The sequence below is a fragment of the Lampetra fluviatilis genome, chromosome 58 (genome assembly GCF_964198595.1).
Source record: "Lampetra fluviatilis chromosome 58, kcLamFluv1.1, whole genome shotgun sequence".
In the NCBI taxonomy this organism is placed as follows: Eukaryota; Metazoa; Chordata; class Hyperoartia; order Petromyzontiformes; family Petromyzontidae; genus Lampetra; species Lampetra fluviatilis.
This window is the reverse complement of record NC_136332.1, coordinates 233,240-253,894: the sequence shown is the minus strand read 5'-3', so window position 1 is coordinate 253,894 and position 20,655 is coordinate 233,240. Positions and strand designations below refer to the sequence as shown.

The 20,655-nt window shown below is 44.3% G+C and overlaps 1 protein-coding gene across 3 annotated transcripts in view; it reads left to right on the top strand.

Annotated features, from left to right (window-relative positions):
* Positions 1-20,655, top strand: part of CDPF1 (cysteine rich DPF motif domain containing 1) — a 70,033-nt gene that overhangs the window by 41,790 nt on the left and 7,588 nt on the right. For all 3 annotated transcript variants that reach the window (XM_078880714.1, XM_078880713.1, XM_078880715.1), the window contains one exon: positions 11,886-12,014. In XM_078880714.1, coding sequence (XP_078736840.1) covers positions 11,887-12,014 — 128 coding nt within the window. In that variant the 5' untranslated portion in view covers position 11,886. The remainder of the gene's footprint in view (positions 1-11,885; positions 12,015-20,655) is intronic.

The following is a 20,655-nucleotide window of genomic DNA, read 5'->3' as shown; positions in this document are numbered from 1 at the left end:
AACTGGAAGTTTTTTAATAAAAGCAGATAACTTCTCCCTGGCCGTTACCGTGTTCATCCCAGTTGCTTGCATAGATGTGTAATAACACGCTGGAGACGGCTTGTAGAATCGGTCCTTTTATTTCACTTCCTTTGCAGTTCACAAACACTCCCCGTTGCTGGCAGGCAACGGGAAGCGGGCAGACAGTCACCAGAGACCCACCACCACGTGGCACCCGGAGCCCCACTCGCGCGTGGCCTCTCCCTCTCTTAGTTCCGTGTCTGACCTCGTGTCTCTCCTCTCTCCCCTTATTTAATGCCTGGGTCACGTGGTACACTCCAGCCAATCCTCAATAGTCTGCGCCGAATGTTCCAGATCCCCCATCAACTCCCGGGACCACGCCCCCGACTTGTCTTCCCATTGGCTGAGGCCAAGACCAACGAAACCAATCACCTAGCTGACATCCCGTGATCACGCCGGGGCCATGCTCCCAGGCTCTCCCCCCGTTGGCTGTAAAGCGGGACCGGCAAAGCCGATCACCACTTGAATCTGACATAGGCTCTTATTACAGATGTGTTGAGTTAATTTAGGTGTGTGTGTATAGATCTGCCATGTGCATTAGGCAAAGGATAAACTCTCTGTTTTCGAAGTCATTAACTAAATTACTGCTTTGGTTATGAAGAAACTGACTAATTTCTTCACGTATTGCAAAGATGCGAGTAAGCATTGGGCCACGGGAAAGCCACTTCACTTCTGCATGGAAAAGAACAGTGTGCTCGGCACCAATTTCTTCGCAAAAAGCATGGAAGAGGTGATGATATAGAGCACTTCCTCTGAAGTTTACTGCACTCATCGCAGTAGACAATGTATCCTTCAATTTTGTTGGCAAAGTCTTGCGGCAAGTGTATGACAGTGCAACATACAATGTGTGATCATGATATGAGGTACTTCTTTCTTTACATAGGCAATAAATCCTGAAATTTTCCTAGCATGGCAGGGGCACCATAGGTGCAATTCGGTCCACATACTTCAAGTGGTATCTTATGCTTTAAAAATAAGTATGTGACCAGATTGAATACATAAATTCCTTTCCTAGTTAAGTGCAATTGTTAACAGAACAATAATTATTTTAATATTCCGTTCTCCCTTACGTACCGCACAAACACCAACATCTGACTGCAGCCATCAACGTTAGCTGACTCGTCAATCTGAATACCCACTTCAAGAGGATTACCTTTGATATCTTCTATAACTTGCTGCAATATATCCTGGCTCATCTCATGAATTCTAGAACGGATCACGTCATTTGACAAGGGAACCTGCTGAAGCGTCTTTTGTGCATCTGGTCCCAATAGTATCTCTGCCAGTTCCAATGCACAAAGTTTCACTAATTCCTCAGCTATTGTATGAAGCGTCTTTTCCTTGGCACACAAATATGCAACTTGATAGGATGCTTGTAACAAGGGCTTTTCAGGTGATACAAGCCCAAACGTCCTCAATGTTCCGCTACAATCAAATCGTGCCCTCGTAGACTTATGGTGTCAAGGTCATGTCCAGCAGCTGCACCACCGTGCTGTTTGTTGAAATGTTCAGATAGCTTCGATGGTTTGAGATTGGTGTTAGAAAGCAATGAGCTGCACAGTACACATTGTGGTCGTTGAGTTCCATCCTTCTGTGTCATACAAGTGAACCTATAATGAACATAGTCGTCGTTGTATTTGCGTTCTTTGACATGGTAAGGGTTACTGAAATGAAAAAAATGTATTATTACTGGAAGTGCAATTACCGCAAGTCAAACTACGTGACCCATTTTGTTTGGTTTATTTCACTGTGATAACAGAATATAAAAAAACTCAGACATATACAAATATAAATTAACACAACTAAAATAAGTTATAACTTTTTGACAACTTTACCTCACCTAATCTAACCTGACCTACCCTAATATTGTACTATAGAAGATAAACCTTACGGTATGTTTTTTCGGCCAAGAAAGGTAATAACAACATGCATATAAATAGAGCTTGGGGGGCCTATACACTTTTAAATGCATATTAAATATATGTGAAATAGTTTTATGTTATTACTCACCGCAAATAATAGTACAGTAGGCACACAAAAATACGCAAGTATTACCCAGATATGTTGCAGAGTTTTGCTGTGGAAGTAAACTGTAACCGATGCGCTAACAGTGGCTAACTGAATTTTAACAAAGCCGTGGCGCTGTCACATCATCATCTGCGCATGTATTAAGAAATACCCCACGACGTGACGGTACACTGTCTTTTGTCACGAGATAATTTCACTACAATTAGCTTAAAATCTTGAAAATAAATGTTTTGTTTGTATATTACAATAATCGTTAAAAAAGGTGGGCTGGAGCCGAATAGAGCCCCATCGGAGCCGGTTAAATTTAAACAACCCTTGGGGAGTGCGGAACTTAGTCTTAGAACTGTCATCCAAAGTCGATTGCCAGAACCCAGACAACAAATCAAGGGTGGAGAAGAAGAACCGTGCTCCCGATAAAGCATCCAAGTAGTCAACCATCCTTGAGCGGGTACGCATCAGCCACGGACACCTTATTAAGTTTGCGGAAATCAACGCAAAACCTCACTCCCATTGTGCTTTTTAACAAGAACAAGGGAAGCCCCCCACGGACTGTTAGAAGCGGCCAACATCTCGACCAACCACCTGACGTACGTGGTCCTTCTCATTGGGGCTGAGTCTATAGGGGTTTTGGCGAATGGGGGCGGCACTCCCCGTATCAATGTGGTGATGCAACAGAGACGTGCGGTCAATATCACATTTTCCTTTACTAAAAACAGTGAATTCCCCTAAAAGAGCATGCAACTCGGCCCTTTGTGCATCAGCCAACTCGGGGCTCTTGGAGCAGAGTGCATCCAACCATGAGTCGTCACACTTCTTTCCCTGCCTCACAACCGTCACAACTCCCGCATCCCCGGCATCATTTACCTCACAACACGCGGCCAACGCATGAGCCAGAACAGTGCCAGCTTGTATAATGGACGTATGCAGACCAGCGTTCAAAACCTGAATAAAAGGTTGCTGGTTGTTCGACACCAAGGTCTGTGCTCCCACTAATGTAAGACCCCAAACTGCCTTGTTGGAGGGAGCCAAGAGGATCCCTCCCGCGGTCACTCCTCGGTCAAGCTACTTCCGCAGTCTCAAAGGCACGAGCATCTGCGTACCGGGGGGGGGGGGGGGGGGGGGATTATTACGGTTTCCATAGCCAGCGCTTTGACTGTGGCGTTAGCCATGCACATACGAGTTGGGGAGGACAAAAACGCCATTCGGCGGCCCGATGGGGCATCTTTCCTAGGAAATCAGTTCCTAATAGGCAGAGTACGGCCAGGGATTTTGAAATACGCACCGGCCCTGTCAATTGAATGTCCCCAATGCACACTGTGGCCAGTATTTGGCCGATAATCCCCAAGGACTTGCCATTGATGGCAAAACACGGAATTTCCATGGGCCGGATGGCACACAATTTTGGCAGGAAAATGTCGAAAATAATTTTAGAGATAATGGTAGTGGATGCTCCGGTGTCAATGAGCACCCGCACCTCTACACCCTGCATGGTACCAATGACGGCAGATGATCCCGCTACCGCAGCAACAATATGGTGGCCCAACACCGACCACTGAAGAGGATGCCGCGGCCACCCATTTCCCACAAAAATCGGACTTTTACGTTCCGCAACCCGACGAGAATTAAAAACATGCGAATCCGGACGTGAACACGATGCATGAGCTGACTGCAAGGACCGTATGTGTGGTGTGCCACGACTCACCTGAGGACCCAGCGGAGTGGAGGACGCCTGGGTGGATGATGACAGCGCTGTGGCGAGTCCCCCTCTTTCGGCACGGCATCCCTTCGAGACGTGTCCCGGCAGGCCGCACCTGAAGCAGATGACGGGGTTGGTCCTTGGGCGAGAGAAGGTTACCCTCTGCAGGTTTTGCCCTCCTTGTTGCTCTGCCTCGTCCTTTCTCTGTCCGATGCTGCCGAGTGAAGCGCAGGCTTGGGAAGGCTCCGCACCTTCGGGCGGTCCCGCCACCTCAGAGGGTCCGGCGCACGCAGCCACGCTTGCACGCCTCTTCAAATTTAAGTGAGCCTGGAGGCACCATGCGACTGAGCGACAACAAGTCATCCTCTTCCGTGGCGGGCAGGACGACGTTGAGTTCTTGGGCCAGCGACAACATGCGCTCAAGGACCAGGGAGTCGAGCCCCTCATGGTCCATCTTGGGGTACGCTGCCTTCGCCAGCGACATGGGCACGCTGCGGAAGGCGAGGGGCGTCTTGGCCTCCCCCCGCCTTCGCGCAGAAAACTTGTATCGCACGTTGGATGGCGAGAGCTTGAGGCAGCGTGTCCCTGTCCTCCGGTGGGATGGCATCGAACACCGCCAAGACGTCATCGTCGAGAGAAGTGGGGAGTGCCCACAGCACCTCCACCTTCGTCCATCCTGCACGGTTGCAAGTGGTGGTGAAGCGCAGGTGGAATGCCGCTCAGTCACCATCCACAGCTGAAAATATATTCACAAAGGGGTAGCCTTTTCTTCAGCGTGGGAACTTCCTGAAGTGAATTTGGCGGGAGATTTGTTTTGGCGGGAATCCCATCCCGCCCGTCCAACAAAATGGCGGCCACGCGTCTGGGCTGCATCTCTGCGGTTTCCCGCGCGCGGGAAACAGCCACAGTGGAGTCTCCTCCCCGCAGCTCGACACACCAACGTCTCCCGGCGGCTTCTGCAGCCACAGTTCGGTGAGCAACACCGCCACGGCGGACGTCAGCGAGGATGGCGGCGCGGCGAGACCCCGTTCTTCTCGCTGCTCCGTCGTAGAGCCGTCTCGCCTTCACTCTCCGGGACGGCCATACCCGGGGCTGTCTGTGGAATCACGACCTTGTCATCTTCATCATCTGAAGACGCCCTGGTAAGTTGCTTCCTACGCGTAAACATAACGCTACACTAGGCTAGTGTTGTATATGCCGGATTATGAAATTTTTATAAAAATAATAAGAATTAATACAATTTTGGAAAACGCATAAATCGCATAAATTATGTTAATGTGTGTAATTATATGCATAAATTATGATAATCACAGAGATACTAGTATTGTGATTTTGTTTATGTGTGCAGTTATGACAATTAGGCTTAGCTTCGTTATCCAGAGTTGTATCAATCGGGATAAAACGATTATCTTTGATTAAACATTTACTGATTATCTTAGTGTGTTTATGTTATGTTAGGTCTCCAAATTCATACTCATCGCAGGTAACAGTTCTTATGAATAAGACAGTTTTGCATGGACTTGGAAACAAACACTCGAGATACTTCTGTGTTAACAATTTTATTCTAAACAAACATGTGACACTCCGATATGCAAAGGCAAAGTATACGTCAATAGATTCATAGGCAAGATTATGCAATTAACGAAAATAAATGACTAAAACATTTCTTATTCATGTAACTCGACGGCAGCAACTGCTTTGCACGATCAGTTGATATTGAACGCACCACCTTGAAATGGCAACCCTTTTTGAAACGCAAAGATAACTTTTTGAAAGTCTTATTCGTGTGCGTGTTGTGTGTGCGTTGTCCCTTTGTAAAATTAATTACATTTTTCTTAGAGCCGGGAGTTGTGTCGTTAGCTTGTGGGGTGGAGGAGATACAACCAGCGGCCAGAGAGGTTTCTCTCGCTTGGGCGTGGCCGCAGCGAGCCCGTGCTGCTCCCTCTCTCCACTGCTCGATTGAGCAGAGTTGGCACGATGCTCGCCGTCATGGTGCGCGATGATTCCATCGTCGGATAGCGCGCAGCTCCTCCACGAGTCGGCACGATGCTCGGTGACGCCCGAGTCGTGCTGCTCGTGCGCTCTCTCTACTGCTAGATGAGTGGCGTCGGCACGACGCTCACCGACGTGGTGCGCGATGATTCCGTCGTCGCTGCTGGACGTCTTGTCTGTTCTCACTGGGTGTTGGTTGGTGTGTGTGTATCAAACACACGGCGCATTCAATGGCGCTCTCTCTCTCTTGGTGGCAGCTCCAGGCTTCTCCACTGCTGGATGATTGTTGAGTCGGCACGATGCTCGCCTTCGGCGGTGCTTCTGCTGCTGTCCCTCTCTCCTTGATCGCTGCCAACTTCACACGGACACCCGCCCTTACTTCAGGCAGTGTTGGCTCAGCCTCTGGACGACGCGGCTGTGCGCGCTCACCGGCTTGGAGCGCTCTGGCGATGGACGATGGCTCTTGTTGCTCATCCGCTGCTGCTCGTCCTTTTCGATGCTCGCTTGGTCGACGCTTGGCGATTTCCGCCCTTCTACAGGTTGATTGCTTGTTGTCACTCGTCACTCTCTCTTCTCCGTGCTTTCCTTTGTTCGTGCAGCTGCCAGCTTCACACGCACTTAACCACACCTCGACACTTCGTTCTGCGAGAAGCGACACCTGCCATCGGTATCGGTGTTTGCTCCCTCACGACGCTCCGCCAGCCAGAGCACGGCTGAACCCAGCCTCGACCCAGGTTGAACTCAGACTTCTGCGACTCGAACGACCCCTCCTCGTTCCATCTCTTCTCGAGGCACGACTCGCCCCAGCTTCCTTGCGAGCCCCGTCGCAATGCTGCGTCGCAAGCCGAGTTGCGAGACTGAGCGCGACTCGAACAGACTGCTCTCAGACTGTCACTCTATCGACTCCTCGTCCCATCTCCTCGAGGCACGATCCGCCCCAGCTCCCTTGCGAGCCCCGTCGCAACGCCGCGTCGCAAGCCGAGTTGCAAGACTGAGCGCGACTCGAACCAGACTGCACACTCGTGATGTGCGCCCGTGCTTAAACTCAAAACGTGAACACCCTCTCCTCTCTGCGCGTCTCTTGCGAGAGAAACAACAACCGAAAACAGACGTCCCAGCTATGCCAGCACAGACCTCCCTCCCACGCGACCCTTTGACCCCTCCTCCCTCTGAGTGGGTCACTCCGAGGCCAGACCCCCAATACGTATTCAGGCCGGTATGTGCCCGTGCCAAATCGTTGGAAGACAAAGGTGGCCGAGGAGACCTATGCAACACTTTTATGTGGTCCTGTGTGTTACATTTATTCTTGATATTTCTTATGAGTTCCCTCGGTCTCAGTATCTCGTGGTTATTACTCAGTCTATGTTCAATGAATATTAGTAATGATCCTCGTTACATCATTATTTTGAGGGCTTTGCCAAGTTTGGTTATGCGTTTGTCTCCAGGGATTGGTGTTTTATTCTGAGTTATATTTTAATGTCCTGAGGTTAAGTGTAACTAAGTTTCCACTTAAGCTTTCTGGAATTCGTATTCTTTAGTTTTGGTAAGGTCATGTAGATAGAAACATACAATACAAAATAATATATATGTGGCGAGTACGAGTAATATAAGGGAATATCCAATAACAAGCCCCTATTGTTTGCTGGTTAATTCTTTTTGTTAAGTTTCTACTTTTCGTTAAGGAAAACGTTAAAGAAAACGCGAGTTGCAACAGTTTTTCTCTGCTCTGCACCTTATCTGTGCATCTCCAGACGTCTTGGGAAGGTTAGGCCATCGACCTTTTGTCCATCTGGATGTCTCTGACCTCTCTGTGCTCTGAAGTCTTGTCGTTTAATGGCCCTCCCCGTTTCACAGATTCCTCGTGTGTTTGTGAGGAGTAGGGGCTGTTTTCATTATTTAATTTTAAATATATATATAGATAAAAAAACATGTTTTTAAAAATTATTCTTAATATTATTTTTTGAAAAACAGGGCATAGATACAACACTAGCTATTTTTAACTATTTTCGACACCAGATGTAGTGGGTTCCACAGAGGCAGACACTTGTAACTTGGAGGCAACACGTTTATTATACACCCCAACATGGTAACTACTTAAATTACATAAATTCTCAGGATAACTTACTAGACCTCAACAAGGTCACTATGTAATAAACGGGTCAGGTCGGTAAAGTACTGCCTGACCTACGATGTCGAATGTGACGACCGAAGCTCAAAGAGCAAAGACATGGTGGGTTGATTCCAGCAGACGACCAAGAACGCTCCTGGGACTGCTCCTTTATCTTCCTGAATGTGGCCTCGCTCTGCCCTCGGCCACACCCCCTTCGGGATCTTCCCAGAAGGTTCTGGGACCTTACATCACCTATCCCTTTGGTCGCCTTCTGGCTCCCGCCCTTATCCTCTGCAGGTCATGTGCCCTCTGTGCATCCTTGGCTGGCTGATATATTTTTATATGATAAGCAATGAATATCAATTATATATACAGTTTCATCGACAAGGTCACATTTTGACTTAAAACTTTCTTGACTGCAGGGAAGTTAGCCTCTGAGGGCAAGCTGTTTATAAAGGTTTCGAAATCGACGAGGCAGCTAATGTTAATGTAGGAGAGGTCTCCGACACCGGCAGTAGCTCTACACCAAAGCATTGCACCTCGCTCCACACACCCACACTGCTGACGGTGAAGGTGGACAAGAAAACACAAATCAAGTCATGACCCAAACTGGTTGATGATATCTTTCTAATGATTTCTGAGTTTAACACCGTCGTCTCGGTTGAAATTGTGTCTGTAAAAATGGATGGCTTCGTGAACGAATCTTTGTTGATAGCCAGTTGGCTTGCAAAGTACCATCATCTTAGAGAAATCAATTTCATGTGAGCCAACCGCATTAAAGTAATGATCAGCCATGGCAGAAGTATTGGTACTGCCGTGTTTCAGATCTGCCTTATGTTCACGAACACGGCCCGATACATGTTGTTCGGTTTCCTCAATGTAACTGCCGCTGCAGATACAGCTTAGTTTGTGGACGCCAGGATATTGCATGTCAGGAATCTTGTCCTTCACAGATGGGATCAGGTCACTAATTTTATGCACTGTGTTAAATCGGACCGGGATCTTGTGTTTGTTCAAGATTTTGGAAATATGTTTGGCTATCCCTGCTATGCAAGGTAAGGTGATGGTTTTGATTGGATCTTCAGATGGCTCCTTCCTCACGGTTGGGGTGATGGCTTTGTGGATTGTGTAGTCATAATATCCATTCGCCTTGAGAGCCCGGTGTACATGTTTGAGTTCATTGGTCAGGTGTTCATGGTCGGAGGATACATTGAGCTCTATGATGTATCGTTTTGATGAGGGAATTCTTCTGGGATGGATGGTGGTGGGAATCAGGTTGTAGGTAGACATCAGTATGGGTTACTTTCCTGTAGACAGAGTGGCTCATTGAGCCATCTGGTCTCTTTTTGATTGAGACATCCAAGAAGGGTAGCATGCCATCCTTTTCTACCTCCATGGTGAATTTGATTGCTGGGTTTATGGAATTGATGTGGTTGAGGAATTGTTTTAGAGCCGGTTGGCCATGTGGCCAGATGACAAACATGTCATCCATGTACCTCTTCCACAAGGACGGGTGTAGAGTGGATGCATGGAAGGTGTCCGTCTCAAATTTTTCCATTAAAATGTTGTCCACAACCGGGGATAAGGGAGAACAGATTGGGGTGCCTTCAGTGTATTTGTAGAATGTCCCATTCCAAGTGAAGTATGTATTGGTGAGGCAGTGTCTCACCAGGGCTGGTACTTCAGCATTCAGTCCTTGTTGGACCAAATCTTCAATTATTGCAATGGTATCCGGCACAGGAACTTTGGTAAACAGAGAAACTACATCGAAACTAATGAGCAAATCACCTGGGGATAGTGAGATGTCTTTAATTGACGAAACCAGGTGAGCTGAGTTAGCTCACCTGGTGATTTTTGGTAAGCCATATAGTCTGGGTGGTCTAGCAGCAGAAGGTTTTAAGGAAAACCGTTTGGTCTGTTCAATTAATGAAGCTGAATCAGTGATGATACTGTTCGTTTTTGTAACGAGGCAGTTGTTGGGATCTCTTTTAATTTTTGTGTAGCTGCCATCATTAAGTACGTCCTGAATTTTGTTATTGTACACGTTTTTGTCCATGATGACCATGGCATTGCCCTTGTCGGCTGAGAGGATGACAATATCTTCCCTCTTTTTTAATTGAAATAACTCAAAGCGCTCCTTTTTACTGATGTTGCTGACTGGTATCTTAGCGCTTTTGAGAGTTGCAGCGATTTCAGATCTTGTCACGTCTGCAGCGATGTGTCCCAAACCCTTAAGAGCTACATCGACCTGGGAAATGATGTCATCTACTGGTATGTGTTTGGGGGTGACTGCAAAGTTTAACCCTTTAGCTAAAACTGACTTTAGACCATCGTAAATAGGGCTATTACTCCGATGAATAACAACCTTGTCAACGTCTAACTTTTTAACGTGTGGATCTGGTTTCTTCTTGGAAAGGAGGTTGAGTTTTAAGTCAAAATTTAACCACCTCTATGGGGAGGATTTCCACATAACCATAAGATTTTTTAACAAACTCCGAGACAAGAAAGCCCATCTGATTGAGTCACTCACATTTCTGAAGAGATGCCACGACTCTAAGGTAATACCGATCACATTTATATTGACCTCTGCTGCCGTCACATCTTACAATGCCAAACGAATCTTGAAGAATTCCATCTAGATTTGAAGAATTCCCTCATCAAAACGCTACACTATTGAGCTCAATGTATCTCCGACCGTGAACACCTGACCAGTGAACTCAAAACACGTACACCAGGCTCTCAAGGCAAATGGATATTCTGACTATACAATCCACAAAGCCATCACCCCAACCGTAACGAAGGAGCCATCTGAAGATCCAATCAAAACCATCACCTTACCTTACATAGCAAGGATAACCAAAAATACTTCCAAAATCTTGAACAAACACAAGATCCAGGTCAGATTTAACACAGTGCATAAAATTCGTGACCTGATCCCATCTGTGAAGGACAAGATTCCTGACATGCAATATCCCGGCGTCCACAAACTAAGCTGTATCTACGGCAGCAGTTACATTGGGGAAACCAAACGACATGTCTCGGGCCGTGTTCGTGAACATAAGGCAGATCTGAAACACGGCAGGATCAATACTTCTGCCTTGGCTGATCATTACTTTAATGCGGCTGGCTCACGTGAAATTGATTTATCTAAGATGATGATTTCTCTAAGACGATGGTACTTTGCAAGCCGACTGGCTATCAACAAAGATTCGTCCACGAAGCCATCCATATATACAGACACAGACACAATTTCAACCAAGACGATGGTGTTAAACTCAGCAATCATTGGAAAGATGTCATCAACCACTTTGGGTCATGACTTGATTTGTGTTTTCTTGTCCACCTCCACCGTCAGCAGTGTGGGTGTGTGGAGCGAGGTGCAATGCTTTGCTCGGTGTCGACCAACTGCCGGTGTCGGAGCCCTCTCCTACATTAACATTAGCTGCCTCGCCCATCTCTAAACCTTTATAAACAGCTCTGATTGGTGTAGACCTACTGCCGGTGTCGGAGACCTCTCCTACCCCCGCCCATCTCTTAACCTTTATAAATAGCTTGCCCTCAGAGGATAACCTCCCTGTTCCTGATAACGACTGCTTATGTTGCGATGGAAACGTCGTGATATTTGTATTATTTTTTATTCACTTTATTTTTTATTATTTTATAATATTTTTTTCTATCTACGTGACTTTACCAAAAGAACCATAGAATAAGGTAACATATCTTAATATATCGATAATATGCACTTTTCACACCGATGGTTATACAGTATAGATGTGCAATGGGTTACTGAGCATGCTCTGTTTAGGTACGGTATCACGTTAATGATCAACCAAAAATGCTTCAATTTAATTACTTTCGATTTACGTCCTGCTTTTCAGGAACGCATCCTGGACGTAAACATTTCAAGGTGTAATATCAGATGGGAAGATTTTGAAATTGTATAATTCATACTGCAGTTGTTCTTGTGTTTATATTTGTTGTTTTTTTGTAATTGTTCAGGATGATGAACGTGAACAAAGAGCAACCAAGTGGAGGGAAATGTGACGCTCAGTTTGTGTGCACGGTCTGCAAGCTGCACGCTCCATACAATTACTACGGCAGGAAACCCTTCTACGCAAAGGCTCTAGAGTAAGAAACATTTTTAGGTATTAGTGGTACACCGGTGTAGCCTAACACACACTGGTCCTCATAAAACAGTCCTAAAAATCTAAATGTGAACTGAAATTCGTGCTCTGACCACTTCAACATCACGAGAACTGATTTTGACGCACCCACACCACCCCGCAAGATTTTCTGACTGGGGCTTGCGAATCGCGAGAAAATAAATAATTGTACAAAAAATTCTTATTTTTATACCACGTACCACAGATTTTAGGCCAATACATTAAATTGCGTTCTGATACTTCATTGGGTTTTTAACCACAATAATGTTGTCTCCAATTTCCAGTTAGATGTTTTTCTCTTTTTTAAAATTGTTAGCCAATGCTCTGTTTTACATTTGGCTGCTTTTGCTCCAATTGATTTGTTATTGCTCTAATTCACTCCCGACACTTGCTCACTGGTGGACAATCGCCTCCTCATCCACGGTTCTATCACTATAACCGCAGTCGCTATCTCATTGAACTTCACTCGTTGATTCCTCCACCTGCTTTGAGGACTCGGTTTACCACACTGATTCCCATACTCCGTTCAACCGCCACACCATAGGTCACAACATTCCTCTCTCTTTCTGCTTCGTCCCTCGCACTGCTCCACTTTGAATTTCCCTCCCATTGACTTTTCTTTCTAAAGCTCTAAAAGATTTTCCCAATTTATTTAACCAGGAGATGAAATAAATTCATTTAGACACATGAAACACTCCCTCTAAGGGTGCCTCTTATCTGTTACAACTGTAGTGAGTCCAACTGAGTCGCAGACATTGTTTCTTTTAGAGGCAACACTTTTATTTGTAACACCGTAACACAAAGGGGTAACTGCCCCTTTACCAGACTACACCGAGTTACTGCTACGAAGGGTCGATCCCTCACTCGGGTCTCCGACCACGTGGTTGCCTCATAGGACGGAGCGCTTCAGCTTGAGACGTATTACATTACCCCACTTCTGACACCAATGTAATAAAGATGTTGACGACACACAGCTTAACACGTAGGCATTCACGACCGATATTCATAATCAACGTTTTTGGGATTAGATCGCGTTATTTATAAATGTGTCGTAACCCTCCACCACCCGACACGGCCAATCAGTAAAAAAGTGTCACGTTGACAAAAGACAAATAGTTCACTGCTTTAGCCCACCGGTGTGTTGAAGCGTGAAACCACAACATTTACAATTTGAGTACGACGTTTCGCTGGTAATTGCATCCAGCATCATCGGGCAATTCGCCAGAATGGTGATGCTCTGCTCTGGCTCCCAGTCTTAAATAGAGCAGCAGCAGGGTGACGTCATCATTAACTCATCAACTCATCAGGTGCAACGATTTTATGCTGCGTTAGTAATCAGTTAGTGTTTGTTTCCCCTAGAAGAAATTGTAATGTATCTTATTTAATAATACCCTTCCAGGCCGCACTGAGCCTGTAGCTGTCTGAGCGATTAAAGTTATTTCTGTTTCTCTCAATTTCAATGGAATCTCTAATTAGTCTTTGCCAGTAGTAACTAGTTTTACACAACAATTCAACGTTATCAAAATCAATTGAGTGTCCCTGTTGGCAAGCATGTTCTGCCACTGCCAACAGTTGTGTTTGCGATAGTTTAATATTTCTCTGGTGTTCCTTAGTCTTACAACAATGTTACGCCCCGTCTGTCCAATATAGCATCTGCCACATAAACAATTAATCCGATATACACCTTCTGTTGATAATTTAGGTAATTCGTCTTTAGTGCAAGTTACTAGTTTTTTAATTTTGTGTACTGTACCAAATCTTACTGTAATGTTTTGCTTTTGCAAAACACGGGCTAATTTGTCAGTTACTCCTGAGATATATGGTATTTTAATTGTTTTAACAATCTGGTCGCTTTCAGCAGTGTTGCTTTGCGATCGTGATTTGGCATTTAGTGCTCTGTTAATTTGAGCATTATTGTAGCCATTTTGTCTTAGTGCTTCTTTAATATGTTTAATCTCTCTCACTAGACTTTCACCATCTGACACTGTTTTAGCCCGATGTATGAGCGTCTTGATAAGAGAGGATTTCTGAGCTGGGTGATGATGCGAATCTGCATTCAGATAGGCATCAGTGTGTGTTTGCGTTCTGTAAACGCAGTGTGTTATTTTACCATTTAGGCCATGTCCAAGCAAAATATCCAGGAACGGGAGTGTGTTATTCACCTCCATTTCCATGGTGAACTGAATGGCCAGGTTTTGTGCATTGAGATGATTTAAAAAATCGTTAAGTGTATCTTTACCATGTGGCCAGACAACCAAAGTGTCATCCACATATCTTAACCAAAAGGATCTTTTTAATGTGGTCGAGGCAAGTGCTCTGGTTTCAAAGTTTTTCATGTACAAATTTGCTATAGCAGGAGATAAAGGAGAGCCCATTGCTGCTCCTTCCCCTTTGTTTAAAGAAATCGCCTCTCCATAAGAAGAAGTGTTATTTAAATTTCGATTCAAAGCTTTCGTGACTGCAGGGATTCATCTTCTTGGCTCTTTCGGGAAAGTCATGTAGAATGGAAATAATAAAATAATAATAAAAATAAAACATAATAAAATAATTCTTACAACGTTTCGGCCACAACGCAAGCAGCCGTCATCAGATGAAGAACAGGTCTGTCGATAAGACAGTCTGAATGACACGTCCTGGGCTTGGAGCGTCTATTTAAGCTGGGAGGGAGGAGGAAGAGCGCCTTGACAAAATAATTTGCATATCAAGAGGAATGTTAGCATATTTATGTAATATTACACTATGTATTATTCTACCCACCCTACTGCACACCACACTGCTGCATATTCACCATACAACTACGAATTTTGGCATATTTATCGGATTGGCATATTTATCGGATTGGGAACATGTAGACAAAATGACTGCCTCTTCAGCTGTCGCTATGTCGACCAAATGTAAGGACAACTTGATTTCCAAATTCAACCGCCTCTCAAACAAGAGACCGGACCCATACACTGAAAAGCTAGACGTTAACAAAGTCGTAATTAATCGCAGTAACAGTTCTTTTTCTGATGGTCTGAAATCCGTTTTAGCTAAAGGACTAAACTTTGCAGTCACACCTAGACACATACCAGTTAATGATATCATTGCCCGAGTAGATGTGGCTCTCAAGGGCCTGAGTCACATTGCTGCAGACGTAGCAAGATCTGAAATCTCTGCAACCCTCAAAAACGCTAAGATGCCAGCTAGCAACATCAGCAAAGATGAGCGTTTTGAATTAGCTCAATTAAAAAAGAGGGATGACATTGTCATCCTCTCAGCCGACAAAGGCAATGCCACTATCATCATGGACAAAATAGAATACAACAACAAAATTCAAGAACTACTCAACGATGGCAGCTATACAAAAATAAAAAAGAGACCCCACCAACAGCCTCGTCATTAAAACCAACAAAATCATTTCTGATTCAACCGCATTAATTGATCAAATTTGAGACTGATGCCATCCAGACTGCCACTCTACGCCCGACCTTATGGAAGAGGTACGTAGATGACACTTTTGTCATCTGGCCACATGGCCGGCCTGCTCTAGACCAATTCCTCGACCACATCAATTCCATACACCCAGCCATCAGATTCACCATGGAAGTCGAAAAAGATGGCAAGCTACCCTTTTTGGATGTCCTAATTAAAAGGAGACCTGATGGTTCAATGAGCCATGCTGTCTACAGGAAAGCCACCCATACGGATGCTTACCTAAAACCGGATTCCCACCACCATCCATCCCAGAAGAATTCCCTCATCAAGACTCTATACCATAGAGCCCAATGCATCTCTGACCAGGAACACATTGCCAGTGAACTCAAACACGTACGTCAAGCTCTTAAGGCTAATGGTTACTCCGACTACACAATACGCAAAGCCATCACTCCAACCATCAAGAAGGATCCTGTTGAGGAGCCTTTCAAAACCATCACCTTACCCTACATTGCTGGGGTCACAAAAAAGATCTCCAAAATCTTGATAAAACACAAGATCCAGGTCCGATTCAACACAGTACATAAAATCCGTGATCCGGTCCCGTCTGTAAAAGATGTGGTTCCAGACATACAGTACCCTGGCATCTACAAACTAAGTTGCCTCTGTGGTAGCAGTTACATTGGAGAAACCAAACGACATGTCTCGGACCGAATCCGTGAACATAAAGCAGACTTGAAACACGGTAGGACAAACACCTCAGCCGTGGCAGATCACTGTTACAATTCAGTGGGCTCACATGACATTGACTTCTCCAAGACAGAGGTTCTCTGCAAGGCATCTGGCTACCATGAGAGATTCGTTCATGAGGCGATCCACATATACAAACACAGAGACAATTTCAACCGAGAAGATGGATTCTGGCTCAGTAATCATTGGAAGGAAGTAATAAACCATTTCGGATCTTAACTGATTGTGTTCACGTTTACAGTGACTTTCAGACCGCGTTCCACTCACTGGCATTGACTATATATCTTGTATTCTCCGCAGGGAATGGATTCTTTGGTCCGCTGCAAGTCTCCAATCACCACTCTCCCATTGACATATTTCGCTGCTTCCTCTTAGTATCTTTCACGCGACGGTCAATGGTATAGTGTATAGCGGATTGTATAATAATAAATAGTATAAAATTGTAATGTTTAATACAATGTACAAGGTAATACATGGTGTCGTAGTTGTATGGTGAATATGCAGCAGTGTGGTGTGCAGTAGGGTGGGTAGAATAATACATAGTGTAATATTACATAAATATGCTAAATTCCTCTTGATATGCAAATTATTTTGTCAAGGCGCTCTTCCTCCTCCCTCCCAGCTTAAATAGACGCTCCAAGCCCAGGACGTGTCATTCAGACTCTGTCTTATCGACAGACCTGTTCTTCACCTGAGGACGGCTGCTTGCGTTGTGGCCGAAACGTCGTGAGAATTATTTTATCATGTTTTATTTGTATTATTCTATTATTTCCATTCTACGTGACTTTACCGAAAGAACCAAGAAGAAGTGTTATTTAAACAATGGTCAGCGAGTTTCGGAATATCTTTTGGTAAACCTGTATTCTTTACCAGTGTATCAAGTAATTCAAGCGACTCGCTCACTGGAACCTTAGTGAATAGCGAAATAACATCAAAACTCACCAAAATATCATTAGGGTTAAGTTTAATATCTTTGATCACATTCACAAGATGTTCTGAATTTCTTATGAATGAAGATGTCTTACCAATGTAGGGCTGTATTTTAGTTCTATATTTTGCTAATTTATATGTGGCAGAGCCAATTGTACTGACTATGGGTCGTAATGGGATGCCGATTTTATGAATCTTTGGTAGCCCATACAGTCTAGGTGGTTTTGAAGCCCTTGGCTTAATTAGGAATTGCTAATTTTTCGGGATTAATTAATTTGCAATGATTGCAGTAGTCTTACGTTCCAAAGTATTAGTTGGATCTCGTTTTATTTTAATGTAGGTACTTTCCTCTAATAAATCTTTAATTATTTTTTATCATAATCGGCTCGTGACATCACTACAGTAGTGCGACCCTTATCAGCTGCCAGGATTTGAATATCTTTATTTAGACGAAGCGCTCTTGAGGCTTTTGCCTCATTCGAGCTAATATTTACTTTTGGTACTTTACTATTCTCAATTATGTTGGCAAACTCGTGTCTAGTCATCTCTGCTTCATTATGTGGAAGGAGTCTTACTGCTGATTCTACCTCAGCAATTATCTCATCCACTGGAATTGTGCGTGGGGTAATGGCAAAGTTAATGCCTTTAGAAAGGATAGAAATCATGTCAATGGTTAAATCAGTGTTAGTCAAGTTCATTATGGTTTTGTTTTTAAATTGTTCCTAATTAAGCCAAGGGCTTCAAAACCACCTAGACTGTATGGGCTACCAAAGATTCATAAAATCGGCATCCCATTACGACCCATAGTCAGTACAATTGGCTCTGCCAAATATAAATTAGCAAAGTATATAACTAAATAAATACAGCCCTACATTGGTAGGACATCTTCATTCATAAGAAATTCAGAACATCTTGTGAATGTGATCAAAGATATTAAACTTAACCCTAATGATATTTTGGTGAGTTTTAATGTGATTTCGCTATTCACTAAGGTTCCAGTGAGCGAGTCGCTTGAACTACTTGATACACTGGTTAAGAATACAGGTTTACCAAAAGATATTCCGAAACTCGCTGACCATTGTTTAAATAACACTACTTCTTATGGAGAGGCGATTTCTTTAAATAAAGGGAAGGAGCAGCAATGGGCTCTCCTTTATCTCCTGCTATAGCAAATTTGTACATGGAAAACTTTGAAACCAGAGCACTTGCCTCGAGCACATTAAAACCATCCTTTTGGTTTAGATATGTGGATGACACTTTGGTTGTCTGGCCACATGGTAAAGATACACTTAACGATTTTTAAAATCATCTCAATGCACAAAACCCGGCCATTCAGTTCACCATGGAAATGGAGGTGAATAACACACTCCCGTTCCTGGATATTTTGCTTGGACATGGCCTAAATGGTAAAATAACACACTGCGTTTACAGAAAGCAAGCACACACTGATGCCTATCTGAATGCAGATTCGCATCATCACCCAGCTCAGAAATCCTCTCTTATCAAGATGCTCATACATCGGGCTAAAACAGTGTCAGATGGTGAAAGTCTAGTGAGAGAGATTAAACATATTAAAGAAGCACTAAGACAGAATGGCTACAATAATGCTCAAATTAACAGAGCACTAAATGCCAAATCACGATCGCAAAGCAACACTGCTGAAAGCGATCAGATTGTTAAAACAATTAAAATACCATATATCTCAGGAGTAACTGACAAATTAGCCCGTGTTTCGCAAAAGCAAAACATTACAGTAAGATTTGGTACAGTACACAAAATTCAAAAACTAGTAACTTGCACGAAAGACGAATTTCCTAAATTATCAACAGAAGGTGTATATTTCTAGATTTGAAGCTTTCGTGACTGCAATGATTCATATTCTCAGGTTTTTTCGGTAAAGTCACGTAGGTAAAACATTAAAAGTAATGAAAGTAAAATAAAACAAAACAAAAATAAAAATAAAATTCACGACGTTTCGGAGGCAACACAAGTCTCCGTCATCAGGTGGGACCGTCACAGCCAGATTAGCTGCATCAAGTGAAGCAATGATTCAAGATGTAATCCCTTATAAGCAAGTTGAAGGGGGGGAGGAGAGGGGGGGGGAATTCATCAGAATGTGGTAGCCAATGAATGGAACGTATCGGGAGGGAGGGGGGTGGGAGGGGGAGGGAGCCAACAAAACATTTGGCGACGGCTTGGACGCTGCTGCTGCGCACGCCAACACAATGGGCAGAAAGGGGGGAGGGGAGGTCTGATACACATGATAGAACAAAGGAACGAAAATGCCCATGTTTATACCAATGCAGGCTGAAAAATGAAGAGAGTACTGTTAAAAATAACTGGGGATGTTAACACTCGGTGAAGTAAATTAAAATAGTGCCTGTCAGATAAGATGGTCCAAAAAGTGTAATTAAGTCTTTTTTGCGTGGTTAATAACATCTTTCCAGTGATTACTGAGTTTGTACCCATCATCACGGTTGAAATTATGTCTGTGTTTGTATATTTGTATGGCTTCGTGTACAAACCTTTGATGGTAGCCAGGAGGCTTGCAGAGAACCTTGGTCTCGGAAAAGACAATATCATGAGAGCCCGCCGAGTTGTAGCAATGATCGGCAACGGCCGAAGAATCAGTTCTGCCGTGTTTCAGATCTGACTTGTGCTCGCGGACACGATCAGCAACATGACGTTTTGTTTCTCCAATGTAGCAATCACTACAAATGCAACTCAATTTGTAGACTCCAGGATACTGTAAGTCAGGAACGACATCCTTCACAGATGGAATCAGATCTGATGTACCTGCGCTGGTTAAGCATTGCCTCACCAACACCTATTTTACCTGGAATGGCACCTTCTACAAACAGAATGAGGGTACCCCTATGGGCTCCCCCTTGTCACCAGTTATAGCCAACATTTTCATGGAAAAGTTTGAATCAGACGCCATCCAGACATCCACCCTGCGTCCTTCCCTGTGGAAGAGATATGTGGATGACACTTTCGTCATCTGGCCACATGGCCTCCCAGCATTGAACCACTTCTTGGACCACATCAATTCTAGACACCCATCTATCAGATTCACCATGGAAGTGGAGAAAGACGGTAAACTACCATTCTTGGATATTCTGTTTAAGAGGAGGCTTGACGGATCCTTGGGACATTCTGTCTACAGGAAAGCCACCCACACAGATTCCTACCTGAAACCGGATTCCCACCACCACCCATCTCAAAAGAATTCTCTCATCAAAACGCTATACCACAGAGCCCATGGCATTTCTGACCAACACCACCTGACTGATGAATTAAGACATGTACATCGGGCCCTCAGGATGAACGGATACTCTGACCGTACTATCCGCCAAGCTGTCTCTCCCACCACACAGAAACAACCACATGAAACTCCGACCAAAACTATCACGTTACCATACATAGCAGGCGTGACCAAAAAGATCTCCAAAATTCTAAACAAACATAAGATCCAAGTCCGATTCAGCACAGTGCATAAAATCCGTGAT